This window comes from Patiria miniata, unplaced genomic scaffold, assembly GCF_015706575.1.
Source record: "Patiria miniata isolate m_02_andy unplaced genomic scaffold, ASM1570657v1 HiC_scaffold_30, whole genome shotgun sequence".
NCBI lineage: Eukaryota > Metazoa > Echinodermata > Asteroidea > Valvatida > Asterinidae > Patiria > Patiria miniata.
Window position 1 is genome coordinate 5679057 of NW_024037070.1, and position 17205 is coordinate 5696261.

Genomic DNA, 17205 nt, shown 5'->3' on the forward strand with positions numbered 1-17205 from the left:
GGGTCAGAGTTTGGAAGAAAAGAAACTGTCATTGGGACTTTTCTTCTTTGCCATGTCCTGTTATGTGAACTACACATACATGCATTCACGAATCTCTTCTATCCCCTACACGGGACATGTGGACAATTCATTTAAACATGTAACAGTAGTCTTCTTGTTGGGCCTAGGTCCGTGACTTCCAGGTTCCCAGGACCTGTGCTCCCATGTACTAATTGGAATAAAAAGAGGAAAATTGTAACATTTGTATCCAGATGGAATCTTCTCTGCTTATGAATATGATGCACATGCCCATGTACATGTAACTAATTAATGTGTACACATGCATGTTTATTTACGCAAAGATATGTGTATTTACATGTACGTAAAGAAATGTTTTGGAAAAAATAATGTTATTTTTTTTTGTCCCACAACTGATTACAAAAAAATTCCTACTGTATTTTCTCCCCAGGGAATACTCGCTTGAAATGCCTTAAAGGCCTCAAAATGCAGTCCTTAAATTCAATTTAAGAAAAGATGAAGAAATTCAAACAAAATACATACCGGTATATTAAAACATTCCGAAAACACATTAATATTTAGGACACACGAGCAACTTTAATATTATTTACAGAACAACCCACGTAAAAGATAACACTAACATTTGAAAACAGTCATCACAAATGTTAATATTTCACCCTGACATATGAAATTCATGCCTTTTTCAGTCAGTCAGCGGCTCATTATTATTCGTCCAAAAATATGGATCAAACAGATGGTTAGGAAGTGGGGAAGGTTCAGGAGACGGATTTAATATTAATACCAGGTGGGCTTGGTATGGATTTGTCGTAGGCAGTCATGTTCGGATTATTAATATCACATTATTAACACCGTTATCTTGCAACCTTCCTGTGGATTTGTCCCGTGATATCTGGCATTATCCCTGGCTTTTCTGATTTACAGACGAGGATGTTCTTCATTTTTAGTTACCGGTAGTACCTTTAGATAGAAAGGTTTTTAAGGTAGAGTACATCATTTTGTCATTTGTGCATTTTTTTTCCGTTTGAAGCAACAAAAGTGCTCAATATCTAAAGAAGGGTGCTTGACAAATAACCTGATGAAGTTTTAGCTCGGTGAATGCTGTATATTCTGAGAAAACCATATTCTAGGATCTCGATTTCAATTCAAAAGTTGGCGAGTTGTGTTTTAATTAGCGCCTGAAATCAGCGTCCGGGACACGTTCTCATTCAGCCGATTGCAGCTATACGATGTTACGTACTGAACTGATGAATTTTGACTGCGCGTGTGTGCGCCATGTCAACGCTTGCGCGCGCACCCATTCCAGGCTTCGCCAAAAATGCATCTTTAGCGGCATCTTTGGAAATTACCTTCTTTTATTTTTTTTCCCTTTAAAATGACAACACGCTAGAAAAGTTTCATAGGGAGTTTAGTGCCATTACTATCTTTAAATCAAGTATGATTTTCAACAATAATTGTGTCAGTTACTTTTTGGATAGCTGCAAATGATATACTGTACCTTTAGTAGACATGCCTTATTTAACATTTTTGTATTTGAATTTTTAAAATGGGTTGTTCCTGTATCTTTGGGGTTTCCTGTGACTGTGGTCTAAAACTGGTCTTACGAGCACATGTATCAAAGTACATGTACACCAGTCAGCATAGTAACAGTGAAATAAATTTAGTGGTTGTGGGATCCGATTATTCTGAGAAATTCTTAAAATTTCCACTTTTGGGTTTGACAAAGCCCCAAAGTCTCAGGTCAGGGAACGGGCCTGTTTTGTAATTGTATCGTCTGGAATTTTTTGTTATCCTAAAACACTGGTCTCAAAAATGTGAAATGCAACGGTAGCCAATTTTATGTTGAATTGGTTGACGCAGGTAATAATACTCATAACTTATCCCAGTTGCATTTTTTCATAATCCTAATTCTTGAAAAAAAGTCTGCGGATTTGGATATGTACAGGCTTGCAAAGGCAAAACAGAAGTGCAGTTTTATATCCATTGAAACACAAGAGGGCAGCATACAGTAGTCCACATGTTGCTGGCGGTCCAAACCAGAGCTTCATCTCATACTACCGTTCAGGAGATTTTAAGCCGCCTCTCTTGGGACTACTGCTCAGACTTCGACTATTGTCCTGTTTCAAGAACATTATTGTGATATGAGGTCTGGGTTTGGAGTTATAAATCTGGTTTGAACTTTTGAAATGATTGTAATGAGGTTAAGCTCAGATTGTGGAAAATCACCCTTGAAACATCATCTTGCGTTTTTGCTTGTAACATAAGGCAAAAAAAAAAAAGTCTCCAGTTTCTGGTATGGAGCTTGCCCAAAAAATGGTGCGGCGACGCGGCTTTTTTTTTTTTTTCCCCTGATTTTTTTGCTTCAAATGTCGGCTGATGACTGCAAATGGTGCCCGACTAAACTTAGTGCAAATATATGGGAGTCCAGAGAGGCCACATAAAGCTTATTCTCGACCATAACCCAATCTAAAACACGTTAAAATTGTGCAGCTGCAGGATTCCAGTCAAACCAGTGAGTTTGGCGGTTTTGAGACATCATCTTTCATTGAAAAAAAACTTTTTCATTTTGCCGACGCGCATGGCTACGGCGACGCGCGCCCATACCAGAAACCGGAGACTTTTTTTTTTTGCCTAATGAGAAGAGAGAGAAAAAAGCTCTTTTACAAGTTATGAATCAGGGTTGATGTCCCTGCAACCTTTCTTTGAAATTCATTTAAACCTCAGTCATTGAAAGTGTTTAAAGTCAGTGGAATCTTTAGTCAATTTAAGTTAACTGAATCTTTCTTTCTACAAATGTTATCTCATTAATTGAAATGTTGTTGCTCCACATTTAAAAAAAAAAATTACGTCGGCATCTACAAGCATAACTTAAATGGGGAAAAAGATTCATATGGTTGCAAGCCAGTACATAGGCCAAAGCTTGCCTACATGGGCCAAATCATGCTTTGTATGCCCTCATTTTTTTTTGCTATTAAAGCAGGTTGTGTGGGCCATGAACTTGACGGTTTGTAAAAAAAAGATGGGTGGAAGCCGGAGGACTGCAAGCTCGTATTTCTGTGAAATTCGGATGAAATTGGCCCCTAAAATTGCTCAATTTTGCAATGGAGCGTAGGCATCATTTTTCAAAATGACGATGGGCTTCAGGACTACTTTTAGGGGTGATCACCTTTGGATGGAATTTTCTCCCAAAAGTCATTGGATAACCCCAAAAAAATTGAACTGAAAATGAAAGATAATGAAATAGGCTTTAATTGGATGTGTGTCTCAAACACCTTGGAGAGTTGTGAGTATTTTTAATAATTTCTGGAACTGCACATAATTATCACAGATCTATGGGAGTGTATTTACTGGTCTGCACCCATATGCTCTTCATGTGAAAATGGTACGCTGCCCTCTATGGAGAAAATTGGGACTTTAGCCAGTGAACCAAACCTTTATGTTACAAAAAGGCAAAAATAAATTGGAACACTTCAGAAAGGTATATTGATTTCTATTAGAACAAGTGAACTTCTGCAGATATCACTTTTTAATAAAAGCTGAATATGCTCCACATGTGAAATGGATATGCTGCCCTCTATTGAGGGATTCGGGAAATTGGCCAATAATCACGAATCCTTCAGTGCCCACATGTTCTGGCAAGTTACCAATACTTATAAATACTCAGAAAACCACAATGACGCCAAAAAACCCAGTCACGTTCCTCTCTGAAAAAAAAATTGAAATAATGGTGAGATTTTTTCACAGCATGCTTTCCCAAAAACTTTTTGAAAAGTCCCTGAAACGAAAATGAAAGCAAAAGTTAATTCTGTTTTGCCTTGCGCTGTCAACGGTTTTCACACTTTTCAAGGTTAAACCCTTCCCATTTACAAACAAGTTTTAACAATGGGGTATATCCACTGTTTGTTATGACTATCATTCCATGGTGAATGACATTGGAGAAACATTCTTGTTCAATAATAATTTAGAATTAGTTATATCTATTGATATTTATTTATTTGTTTGCTGCAAGGTCACATAATTTACATACAAGCATAAAAATAGTATTGTTGATGTACCCTAACGTGGCGCGGCCCCCAACGTGGCGCACTTTGATTTTTCGCCTGTAGCGCCTACCTAGAGCAAAAGTTTTAATTGAAATTTCACAGAAAGTGAAATTTCATTAAGTTCTAAACACTCCCGTTCATAAATCGTGAGATTATTTACCTGTTGCAAAGTTAGATGAAAATCTTATTTTGGCGTGATTTTCCGATTTTATTTTCAAGTGCAAAGTGAACCCTTTGAAAATGCCCCCCAAAAAAGAAAATAATTTTCTGACAAACATCTGGATGGGTATGTAAGTAGATATAATAATGATTTATCAGAATTTATCAAGTTTACAGACATTCTTAAATGTTAATTTGGAATTTTCAGAGATTTATTTACAATGTAAGTGCGCCACATTAGGGAACACTCCGCCAATTTGTGCCCAATTTCCGGACGCCACCGTTTTTGAATTTCGGATTAAATTTTATGATACCGAAATTGTTCACAAAGGTTAAATAGCAAGCATTAATAAGCAGGCATGCAACTTTTCCTCGGATCAGCTGATTTCCTCTTTTTTTACTTCCCATGTGTGCCATTGAAAATAGAAAAACACTGTATAAAGTCTGTGAAAAATTTGAATTTCCTCTTTTTTTGTGATTTCCCAGTTGCATGCCTGATAAAGTACTAGTATTTTACTGCATGAATTTGAGGTTTGTCAACAAAGAGGTTTGGCAACGCTAAACCAGGAAAGCTCGGTAAGCTTCGAAGTGCGCCACGTTAGGGAACATGACTATATTTACTTAGAGTTTTCATGTTATACACAAAAATTAAACACATACAAAACCAAAAATTTTCCAACTTTAATTACCCCTACTGCCCCAATTTCCCATATCCTACCCCCTACAAATTTTGGTACATAGTTTTGGACATAAATTTTTGACGGTAAAATTGTGTCTCTGAATAGGAGGTGTGACATTAGGGAGACAATGAATGTTTAATCTACTGGTACCGGGTACCTTGTCCCCCTAAGGTGTACAGATGACGATAAAATGTCCATTTAAGGGTACATGTACAGGAATTACACAACCTCTTGATTGGTTTTGTGGGTATTCATTCTTAATACCTTCCATGTTTTTTTTCGTTTTTTTTTTTTAATGTTTGTCACATTTTGTCATAGTAACGGAAATTGCAATAGTGTGGTTTTCCTATAACAGGATTAAACCAAAACCACATCAACAATAAATATCTCATTTGGAATTCCACACTTCCCCCCTACATACAGCTTAATGATCCACTGGACAGGAAGCATTTTGTTCTATTTTTATCGCTCGATCAATTATCAGTTTGTCAATTGCGAACAGGTGATAGAGAGGCTCTTCATTTGCATTGTGGACTTCAGCAAAAAAAAGTAGTCACTATTTGCACATATGTCACAAAAGAACGACCAGATTGAGTTTCTAAAAAAGAACAATTAACAACTTTAAAATAAGATGGCCGACACAGCGGTGGAAAAATCTAAACACTTTGTTCTCGAAAGTATACATGTGGTGTGTTGCCATGGCAATGTAGGACATCTGCGTATCAGAGTTCGCTTTGTATGTAAGTACCGGTATTTTCTTATTTGAGGAGCTTTTGAAATGTAAGCAGTTCATTGTAAAATAAATTTTTAAAAACTCCAGGTGTTGGTTGATCAATACAATTTTATTGAAGTCGGATACAGACTTGTGTCGTCCAAAAGAAAAATGTTGACTTTTGGTACAGTATGCCTTTGCGAAGGTACGTGTGCTAAGAGATGTATGTGGGTCGTTCTATAAATTAAGAGTTCAAAGTATGACCTTTTTTTCCCAGTCCCTGCTGACTTGGTGCTTTACAATTTGCCGTTCAAGTATCATTAAGAATGACTTCAAACGATTTTGTATTTGTTGGTTGGGTACCGTAGTTTGCTATTCATAATCATTGTTGGAGGACAACTGCATTTAAAATCATTGATGTCTAGGATGTACATGTAACAGGGACAGGAAAAAATGTTGACCCACATTTCGTGGCATGACCCATAGGTAGCATTTTTTTATATTTTAACACTGACTTATTGGTATTTTGGTGTGTTTTTTTCTTTTTAGGGACAAGAGAAATGAGGAAACCTGGCTCTGGTCTGGGCAGTACCAGCTCTGACGATGGTAGCGGACACAAGGATGCAAGGACATCTCAACTGCAACTAGCCCAGTATATGCTGGAAGTCAACTTTGAACTGTTGCACTCACAGGCTGTCATTCTTACAGGTGGGCATTCAATGTTTTAAAGACATAGTCCATCATTTGTAATTTGTGCATTTTGTTCATTTGAAGCAACAAAAGTGTTCAAAATCTAATGAAGGATACTGAACAACTAACCTGATGAAGTTTCAACTCATCTTCAGCTGTATATTCCGAGAAAAACAGTATTCTAGGATCTCAATTTCAAATCAAAATTTGCTAAATCATGTTTTAAATTGTTTTGAATTGCAGCTTTACGCGATGTCATGCACTGATCCGACGAATTATAGCAACCGCGCGCGCCTGTGCGTCGTGCCAATGCTTGCGCGCGCTGCGCCAAATAACAAAACGAACCACTAATTTAAATTTTCCTACGGTGCTTCTTAAGACGCACCGTTGGAAATGCCTTCTTTCGTTGATTTCTTCAAAATGAGAGCTTGCCAGAAAGAATAATTTCACAGGGAGTTAAGTCCCCTTACTATCTTTCAACCAGTATGTTTTTCAACAATAATTACGCCAGTTACTTTTTTGGATAGCTGCAAATGATGGACTCTGGCTTTAAGTGAGAGTTGTAGGCGATTTCCAACACGAGTCGAAAATCAACTCACAACGTCAAATCATAAGCGATGGGGATGAACAATGACAAAGGAATGTCTTTTGTCCACGGTAGATTGGAAGAACTTGACTTTAGACGAGAGAACACTGTGATTGATTGACTTGTTATTGACGTGTGAGGACATGTGAGGGCTTGGTATGTTTTTGTATTCGATAAATATACACGTAGGTACGTGTAGTTACACTTTGCTTAAACACCTGCAGCTGATTTCACGAAAACTTTACGCAACTGCATAATTTCACTTTGCATTACAATTTATTGCGTAAGTTGCACAGCATGAACACTTCAGTTAGGATAATTTCACAACAGTTTCATAGTTCGTAAGTCTGTGACTTGCGCAATCATTTTAGGCGACGTTAGTTGTGGCATAGCAACTGAAAATGACCTGTTTTACCAGCAAATCATGATTATTGTGGACACAAGACACTCACCCTTCTTAATTGTGTTTGAAGTAAATGTGACAGATTTTCTTGAGTTGCCGCATGATTTCGGAAAAAAGGAGGAAACTATTTTCAAAATGGCAGGCAGAGGTGATGCAACGACATTCATGAATGAACAAAATCAAACACAATCAGCCGTCGTAAATGCTGTTATTATCCTCGTCCAAGATGTTTCAATTACTTAAAACATTGTGCAGCTATGCCAAGTTTTGTGAAATCTATCGTAAGTTTATTGCGCAGCTGCAAAATAAATTTGTTGTGCGTAAGTCCTACGCATGACGTACATTTGTAAAATATGCGTGAAATTGGCTGCTGGTCTCTTAATATGACTGATTCCATTTGATTTCAGCCAGTTAAATGTAATGAAACACTGCTTAAATGTACTTGTGTACAAAACATTAGGCTAAAGATCTTCCTGAGGTACGGTATCCCCATAAAGTCTGTCTGTAACCAAGTTTGGTGGCAATGTGTTAATTTTTTTTGGAACGTGTCCAAAAATTGATTGTATCTTGTCTCTTTCTGGAAATTATTTCTCCATGAGACAAGAACCTGTGTAATGATTTGATATATTTTATCACAATTTCAAGACTTCAGTTTACTTCAAAAATGGTGATGTACGAAAACATAGGGATGTTGAAATTCATTGAGAATTCACTCCAAATATCCTGAGTCAGTACATAAAGAAGACGTATAATTTTGATGCATGTTGTGGTTTAAAATTAAGGCCAGAACTAAGTAGTGACTTGCAAATTCTGATCTCCCAGTGGTCGTTTATGCAGAATGAGTAAAGATTTCTGACAGTACCTTACCACTTGCAAATTTCACCGGATTGCAAAGTGTTAACTGAATTGACACGCTGGCTACATGTCCAAAAACAAAAGGACAAAAAAAAAGTAAAACAGTCCACTCTCATCTCTAGTCCTCAAGGGAGTGAGCATGGTGTCATCTTTACGAATATTGACGTCAGTCGGGTCCAACATTTAATTACACTTGTCTTTCTGGAGGTGGGTGTGAATATTGGGGATTTCCTGCTGCAAACTTTGCATTTAAAAAAACCATACTGCCATGGTTAGTGTCGCGTAAATTCACTGGGATCCCAGCTTTTCACGGCTTTCAACGAAAATTGGATCAGGAACCTTGGCGGGGAGCAATTGAGAAAATCATTGAATCTTGCTAAGTCATTTCACCAGAGGCTTACATGTTTTTTTGAGTTGTCATAGGATAATCAGTGATATGAAAATTAAACCTTTATAAAAAAAAAAGCTTTATACCAGGTTAAGGGTAGTACCCTACTACCTTTGCAATGTACATGTAAATATTTACATTTCTGGATCTGTTTCTATAGTTTAACACCTCAGAAAAACAGGTTTCACATGTACATGTACATGTACACCATATTAAATGTATTCCCATGTCAATTGTTTCATTTTGATTTGTATCGTGACATCTGGAAAACATTGAGTTTGAATCAAGTAGGACCCAACAAAATGAACATTTTTTGGTACATTTTGGATTTTTGTCATTATATTTTGCAGGATATTTTCAAAAGGTGAAAATTGCTGTGGGTTTTACAGAAATGCAATCCATGCAATACATGTAACACTCCCATCAGCAAAGAAACCTTTCTTTTTATGAACAAACCTGTATTTCATTTTGTTTGAATTGCACAAGATTTCTTAATCCGACCTCCTGTTATCAACCTGCTTCCGTTGTCTTAGGGTCGAGAGACAGCAGGGGCGGAGCCATCTTGGAGGTACAAGGGGACAGTTCTGTCTGGATGGAGGCCCAGTACAGTCTTCACGACATCAGCAAGGTGATTGGATACCTGTTTGGCATACCCAGGTATGGACATCTCACAGGTTTTTTGGTGGTCTTTTTTTTTCACTCCTTTTGTCATACATTTTCCCTCTTGCTTGTTAATTATGGAAGAAAATAGGTTTTTGTTGGACTCGAAGGGCCTATCCATTTTCCTCTAACTGATTGACTCCCCGACTGACTGACTGACTCCCAACTGACTGACAATTGGCGTCTTTCATTTGCACGACTGCAAAACTTGAACTTTAAGGCCTTTTTTGGGGGTCAATATGTGCAAACTTTAAACTGCCATAAGGCCCAAAAAAAAAAGTCTCCGGTTTCTGGTATGGAGCTTGCCCAAAAAGTGGTGCGGCGACGCGGCTTTTTTTTTTTTTTTCCTGATTTGTTTGCTTCAAATGTCGGCTGATGACTGCAAATGGTGCCCGACTAAACTTAGTGCAAATATATGGGAGTCCAGAGAGGCCACATATTAGCTTATTCTCGACCATAACCCAATCTAAAAATACGTTAAAATTGTGCAGCAGCAGGATTCCAGTCAAACCAGTGAGTTTGGCGGTTTTGAGACATCGTCTTTCATTGAAAAAAAAACTTTTTCATTTTGCCGCATGGCTATGGCGACGCGCGCGCATACCAGAAACCGGAGACTTTTTTTTTGGCCTAACTTGTCAACTGAGTGTCTGATTGAAGTGCAACAAACAGTACTGTAAGGAGAATTGCATTTTCTTTCTTAAAACCTGCAAACCCTCATTTGGACCTCTGCCCAGTTCTGTCTCAATTAGCCAGAATGCCTCAAATAGGCTTCATTGCATGCAAAGTTAGAACCAAAGTTGTTTCGTATTTTGTTTAAATGTCTGACACAAACATTCCGTCATAAAAGGTATAGCAAAAACCACTGCATCCTGCACTCTCTGTGGTCTGCCAATAGTATTGTTTTTTGTACATTGTAATTACATGTAGGTTAGTCACAATGGCTTAATTGCATGTAATCAAAAGGAAGGAAGATAACCATTAAGATACATGTAACCATTCGGGGCTCATTTTCATAGCGCTGCTTAACAGTAAGCAGAAAAGTTGTGCTAACTAGATTATAGCAGAAAATAGTGCTAACCTTAAGCGCTATGTCATGGCATGGATGTGCCAATGGCTGCGCATATGTGACCTGTTCTGTCAAAAGCAGACGCTTCTGGGCAGAGGTTGAAATTGAGATAGGGCCAAAAAACGATGTGGGGGTGATTTTTATCGATTTTCAAATTTTTGAAAAGTTTGAAACCCTAATTTGAACTCTACATATACTATTTTTGATGATTTTGATAAGGTATATCAGTTAAAGAAATAACTGTTTTGTGACGTTCGTGGCCATTTTCTCCGTTTTCTACTTTTCAACACAATGAACTTAAAAATAGCATAACTCTGCCCAGGAATGACCGGTTTCAAAAATTAAACCACCTATTAAAAAGGAAAAAGAACATATGTTAACAAAATGTAAAAATATCATTTTCGACCTTATGCCCAGAAAAGTCTGATTTTGACAGAACAGGTCACATATGGAGATATCTAATTTCAGCAACTTTTTCCTCTGAGGTAAGCATGCCTTTTGTGGGCTTAGTGCTTACCGTCTCCATGAAAAAGACGGGGGTTCTCAGTTAGCAGAAAATTGTGTGCTTAGCAGCGCCATGAAATTGGGCCCACAATGTGGGAAGCAAAACCTTGGAGAAATGTCACTGTGAAGTAAAATTTAATAATCCGTTTCATCTACATTAACTGAGGAGAGACCAAAAAACCCAATCCACATTCCTTGGACACCGCTCAGAGTAAAACTCTGTAGGTTTGTAAAAACAAGTTAAGAACAAAAAATTAATAGTTCTGGTTTCAATAAAACAATAGGGAAAAATATTATTAGAGGAAATTGGAGCAATTTGTCATAAATGACGGCGAAGGAAGTCCTGAGCCCGATAACATATTCGTCATAGTGATAGCACATTCATTGCCATATTCAATGCCTGTTGTTTGCGTTTCCTATCTCAATCAAAATACCTCTGTCACTCCTGCCCGTGACTCATCACTTATTCCAACCTGTCTACTGTCTCATTGTCCGAAGATACGAAAAAAGTTAAAAGCAATAGAGAAGAATAACTACCTTTAAAGTTTTTCTGGCCGTCTTTCAAAAGGTCAGCAAAAATTACCATAAGCTGACTTCACTCCTTCTTCGGCCTCACTAATCCCCAGGCTTGGGACCTAATGACCTGTTTATTCCTGCCTGGGTTCCCTTGTGGGCTGGACGGGTCGAAGCGGGGGATTCTGTCCATGAGGACGGATGTTCATCGACTTGAGAAAAACAGTCCCCACCCCACTGTAGTTAAGCCCTCAATTATTGACCCATTTACGACCTGTTGTGGCTTATTAGGTTATCTTTTCCAAGCAGGCGTGGGGAAGTTTGGGTGTCTGTGGTTGTTGATGCACGACTGGGTTTTATGTTTGATTTAGAACTAGAAGTGTCAAAAAACAACAGAATAAAACAAACAAGATCAAACCATTCTTGGGTTTTACTTTTGTTTTTAAAATTTTTAAAAACCCCTTTTCATTAAATCTTTCCATTCTTTCTTTATTTCTGTTCATTGGAAAACGTTATGCATTACTTTTGTTAATCACTAGGCCTTCTCCAGATTTGTTTTGGAATATGCCAACAAAAACTACCCCACCCTCTCAACGCCAACCCACCCCCACCCCCTAAAAAAAATGGGGAATATTTCTCATGTTGTTTTAGTCCACACTTTCATTTACCCAAAACCAAAGACCGAAGAAAATAAAAGCCCCACCTTCCTAAAGCACCGGTAAGTATCTCACTACTCGGGCATGTTTCGGCTAATTGCAGACCCATCCTTGCACGAGCAGGGAACTAGTCTGGACAGTGCGTAGTAGTATCGGTGTAACACAGGAGGCAGTAGTGTGGTGCCGAGGTTGTTGGGCGCGGAAGCATAGTCTGTGTTTGGCAATCAGCACTCATGAACTGTTTCCTTCCACGATCGGTGAAAACTTCCTCTTTCTACTCTGTCTTTGCGCAGGAGCTGTTGTTTTAGCTTACTGTGTGGCTTATTAACAAAAGCTTACCATCAACACACTTGATCGTTTAGTGTTATTGTTAGTAGTGTTTTTATCGCTACTCCCATCAAATATCAGGAACTTACATTGTACAGTTTGACATTCGTGAATACCCAAGACAGTTTACCCATTCCTATTGAGGCGTTGTGTTTTCCAGGAAAGTGCTGCAAGTATATGTGGCCCCCTTCATCTGTCTTCACCTAGCAAGGGGGGCAATTCCAAGCAGAATTGAGCCATGACTGGATAGTGTTTGGGCCATTTTTAATTTCAGATGGTCAGTCACTTTCCATGAAGAGATGATAGTAAAAAGTCATCATTTGTCCGGCTGCACATAATTGTTGTTTTGCATCACACAACAAAACAAAAACAAAAAAAACGGACAAGAAATGCTAGTTTGAAAAACAGTTTGAGGGGGGTCTTGTTGTTTTGCCACAACTTGTTTTGTCAACATTGCAGTAATCAGGTCTGGGGAAGTGTGGTTGTGGATACTTCGCATGCTCTTAAAGCCACAAAATTGCACACACATTCTTTCTGCATTCTTTCTCATCAACTAGAGGGCAGCACGTAGATGAAAGTGTTCAAAATCATCGTGCCCTTTTCCTGTTCTGTCAATTAAGTCTAAAAATTGTGTATATGGTTTCCTGACTTGTTGGGTTGATTACACTTTCTGTCAATTATTCCTATTTTTGTACTGCAGGTTGTTTACCCTGACTTTCAAATATATTAACATACATTACCTATTCAGTTAATGGAACGATCTATTTGTAACTTAACTTTATCCTGATTGGCTGAGAACGGGATGGTCCACTTCCAGAGGGATAGTTTTGGGTGTCTCTTCAGTGAAGAGAGTTGCAATAAATGCAGAAGCCATATGCTCTATATATTCAGAAATAGTAAATATGTTTCTATTAAAACATGCCTTCTATCTTCATTTGCAAGTTTTACAGAATCTGACATTCTTTATTTTCACGCTATGGGGAGAGCAGTATTTCCAAAATATTTAATATGCCATTCATTATACTTTGTGGGACATTATTATTTCAGTATTCTCTTCGCTTTAGATAAGAGAGTGAAACAAACCGTAAGTCTCAATCTCAGAGAACTCAGAGTACGTATTGATTAAATCAATTGTGATAGGCCATCACATACAATGTTGCCATTAAACACGGCCATAATCAGGAACGTCACTGTCCCAGAAATTGTATTTCCTTTGCTTTAACAATACACGCCGCTCACAAAGTGGATGCAACGCTCTCCAGTCTGCTCGACCTGATTGAATAAGTGCTGCGCAATTATGAACGGCCAACCACAATGATGAGCAATTTTTGTTTTTCCTGCGCAGCCAAAGAGGAAAAGCTGGTCTTCTGTAACTGACATATCTGATTCCCAGGGGTGACGTCACTCTGTCTGTCCCCAGGGGTGACGCGTCTTCTGTCCTGGGGGTGAAAAAGATTGGGGGGGGGGGGGAGATGATGCGCCCCACCCCGGCAATGACTTAAGTAGTTCAGTCTGCGGCTAGTTAAGTGTCCGACAAAGTCTATGCAGAAGAGGATTTTTGTTACATTGGAAAAAATCCTGAACAGCATCATCCGAGAGTTACTCATAGGGATTCTGGTTTTGTCCTTTGTCCGTGCTGGTGTACTTTCTCTCGTTGTCCAGTGCTCAAGTCTTGGTCAGTTGAAACTAGGTGGTGCTGGGTTTTTCAGGTATTGACTGTGATTGCTCTGCGGATGTTGAACCAAATACAAACCTCTTTTTATTGGATGAGATTTGGTGTATGTGATTTGTAAATCGTTTTCAAAACAGTTATAATATGTTATATATCATACTTATTGTCATGAAATGCACCAAGCTGCATATATTGGATGCAGTACAGGCAGACTCTGATTGGTTGTGCTTTTGAACAGTACATTGCAACAGACTGTTTTGTGTTTGAAAATTGGAAAAAAATTGATAGGTTCTTCTGTTTAACTTTTTTGTAATGTTTTCTTGTTTTCCAGAGAGGAGGTTCGTGCCAGAGGCTTATCCGTGGCAGTTGATGCCAGATCTGCACCCAAGTCTGCCGTGGAAATTATCGCAGAATCTCTCCAAATACTAGAGGTATTTCAGTTATTGTGGATATCATTCTCTCATTCATTTCCTTTTTTTTTAATAACGAAGAGAAAGAGAAATTAAAATAATATTGAAAGAATGTCTTCTTTTTCTGAAAACTAAAGGTATAGCAGCATTGCAACTTATCTCCACGACTCTACGAATTGCAAATCAAGTTTAGTGATGGTCTTGGAAAAAAGTGCTCTTCTTTCGTCAAAGTTTTCCTGATTTCTCACCCATCTCCACCTTTTTTTAGGAGAGCTACCCTGGCGCAATCCATCAGACAACAGTCCTCACAGATTCAGACTCCGTTCTGAGTCGCTTCTTCACAGGCTACTCCAAGCCAAGAGTCAACTACAAGGTACATTTTAGTATTTTAATATTTGGAGCAATACAAAAAATAGGAACAGGTGTTAAATCTTTTACTGTAGAATTAATTTGCATTAAGAGACAGAATTTAACAAATGATATAACTTAAAGAAGATGCATCAGCTTTTCTTCTCCAAAAATTGTGGAAGACTTTATAGCTGTCTCAAGTTCTCAGGTCAGTATGACTTAGTATTGTTTAATTTCTTTATTATAAAACAAATTGTTAAAATGTCTGCTCGTGTATTTGCTCTGCTTTTTTAAAAAATGACTTGTTTTCTTGATTGTAGTGCGAGGTCGTGCATTCTATCGACAAGCTCCATCAGCATGTTGCCGCCAATCTTCTAACCAAGAGATTTAGTGGAAGATTCCCTTACGACCATGACAGCTGGGTCCGGTTTAGAATGGTAAGTCAACACTCATTTTGTCGTTTGAATTTTTTTTTAAATTGTAACATGTTTAACCTTAAAAAAAAAAAATAGCTGCAGGCCCCCAACCTCCATTACCCCCCCCCCCCCCCAAAAAAAATTCAAAAACCGAAGAAAAAAAAACAATAATGAAAAAAAAAATCAAAAAGAAAAAAAAAAAAACTAATTTTGTTTTCTACATTTGAAGAAAACTTACCAACACACAGAATGTTTTATTTAAATTTCCAAAAACATGTTTATAGTTTGAAAGCTCAATGAAAGAGAAACTTAGTGAAAAAATGTGTCCAATAGTGAAGATGCTTGTGATACCTGTTTCCTGTCTAAATTTATGAAACGTTTTGTTCACCTGCATCAAATGTTCTCTATATTCTTTTGAGAGAGAGTGTGTGTGTGAGTATGTAAACGCTGGCAATTGTGGACCTAGGACAAAAGGGTTAGGGTACAAACAATATGTCCACAATTGACCGAACGTCCACGATTGAAATTCGTGTACAAAACCAATGAGAGGTATTGCTAAAAAGTAGACGTACATGTAAGATTACAAACAAAGAAATGAGGATTAGGGACAATGGGGGTCCACGATTGTGGAAGACCTGTGTGTGGGGGGGGGTGGAAATGGGAGGGGGGGGGTGGGGGGCGATGGTGGTAATGTGATTGCACAGTGTTCTTACCTTTTGTGGTGAGTTAATAGCCTCTAGACTACTGAACCATTTGTGTGACCCCGTCACCCACCTTGTTTGTTTTTGCGGGAAATTCTTTCAGGTATTGGGAAATTCCTTCTGTTGAGACCAAGTTGATAACACCAGAGAGTTTTTTTAGTTTACCATGTTTCAGAACTCAACTATCAATTCAATCCCCAAGTGCATAGCCACAGACAGGCTGTCTCTGAAGCATTGTACATGTACATGTATGTGATAAAAGTGTAATGGGAGTCTATGGCCTCGTGTGAACAATTGGTTTTGAAGTGGAGGTCAAATTTGTCAAAAAGTTAGAAACCCTGTTGAGTGTTAATAAAGATGTCCTTATTTTGATTTTGCAGTAATGTTTTGTTCTAATTTTAGCATCTATCAGGATAGTTCAACAGATTTTAATATTTCGGCATATTTGGTTCATCATAATTGGAAATTGTATCAACCATTTAAGTATTATTCATCATGTTATGGATTCAATTAAAAAATTCCAACACAAATTTTAAAAGACGCTAGATAATTAATTTGGGGGGAGGGGGGGACGCGATTTAAAGATATACCGGAACATAGATGAACATGTGTAATTGTTTTTGTCATAGCATTTAAAAATTTGTAAAGTCATTTTTTGGTTGATTGAAATGCTTGGAATTCCGAAAGTGCAATTCAGAATTAAAACTTGCCTGATTGTTGGGTTATTTAAAAAAATCTTCAAACCTCAACCTCCTGATGAGGTCACAGTCAAATCTGGTTCCCTGACCCCCTCGGGTCATTATTTGTTTACCTCTGCACTAATTACATCTACTGCCAAGGCACCATCAGGCAGGACCTGTTGATAAACTTAACACCCCCCCCCCCCACCAGATCACCCCCTGGCAGTCAAAACAAGGTGAAAAATATCCCCTACAGTGGGGGTGTCCTGTGGTCGGTGTGGGGATGCCAAGAATGTCGGAGTTTGCTCCCCTGGTGTCTGAGCGACTCAAGTTGTTGGCATTTATTAGTGTGGATATCTTCTTTGATGGACAGTTGAAGCCGGAACACAACCTTACCAGGCGTTGATACAGAGTTAGTAGGATAGGGGAAATGCAGTGCTTGAATTTCTTTGGTATGCCGTGTTTGCCGTCTTGTTTAGGAATTAGGCTTTGAATACCTTTTGCACTGACATCGCTGATGGAATGGACCACTGCTAAACGAGCACACACCTAGGCTGTGGCATACATTGTGTTGGTTCCCTTTGTTTCAAGCCTCAGATTTGTTCCGTCTCAGTGGGCCAGACTTGTGGAATTTGTCCGTGACTGGGACTTTCGGTATGCACTTTAATAATATCTTGACTGCTTGTTTCAGTTGAGGCCAAGCACTGGTACCAAGAGGATC

The 17205-nt window shown here is 38.3% G+C and overlaps 1 protein-coding gene across 4 annotated transcripts in view; it reads left to right on the plus strand.

Annotated features, from left to right (window-relative positions):
- The window catches only part of LOC119739540 (puratrophin-1-like), a 105443-nt gene that overhangs the window by 52685 nt on the left and 35553 nt on the right, over nucleotides 1-17205 (plus strand). For all 4 annotated transcript variants that reach the window (XM_038214518.1, XM_038214516.1, XM_038214515.1 and 1 more), the window contains exons 5-9: nucleotides 6159-6317; nucleotides 9065-9188; nucleotides 14261-14360; nucleotides 14608-14712; nucleotides 15008-15124. In XM_038214518.1, the coding sequence (XP_038070446.1) occupies nucleotides 6159-6317; nucleotides 9065-9188; nucleotides 14261-14360; nucleotides 14608-14712; nucleotides 15008-15124 (605 nt within the window). The remainder of the gene's footprint in view (nucleotides 1-6158; nucleotides 6318-9064; nucleotides 9189-14260; nucleotides 14361-14607; nucleotides 14713-15007; nucleotides 15125-17205) is intronic.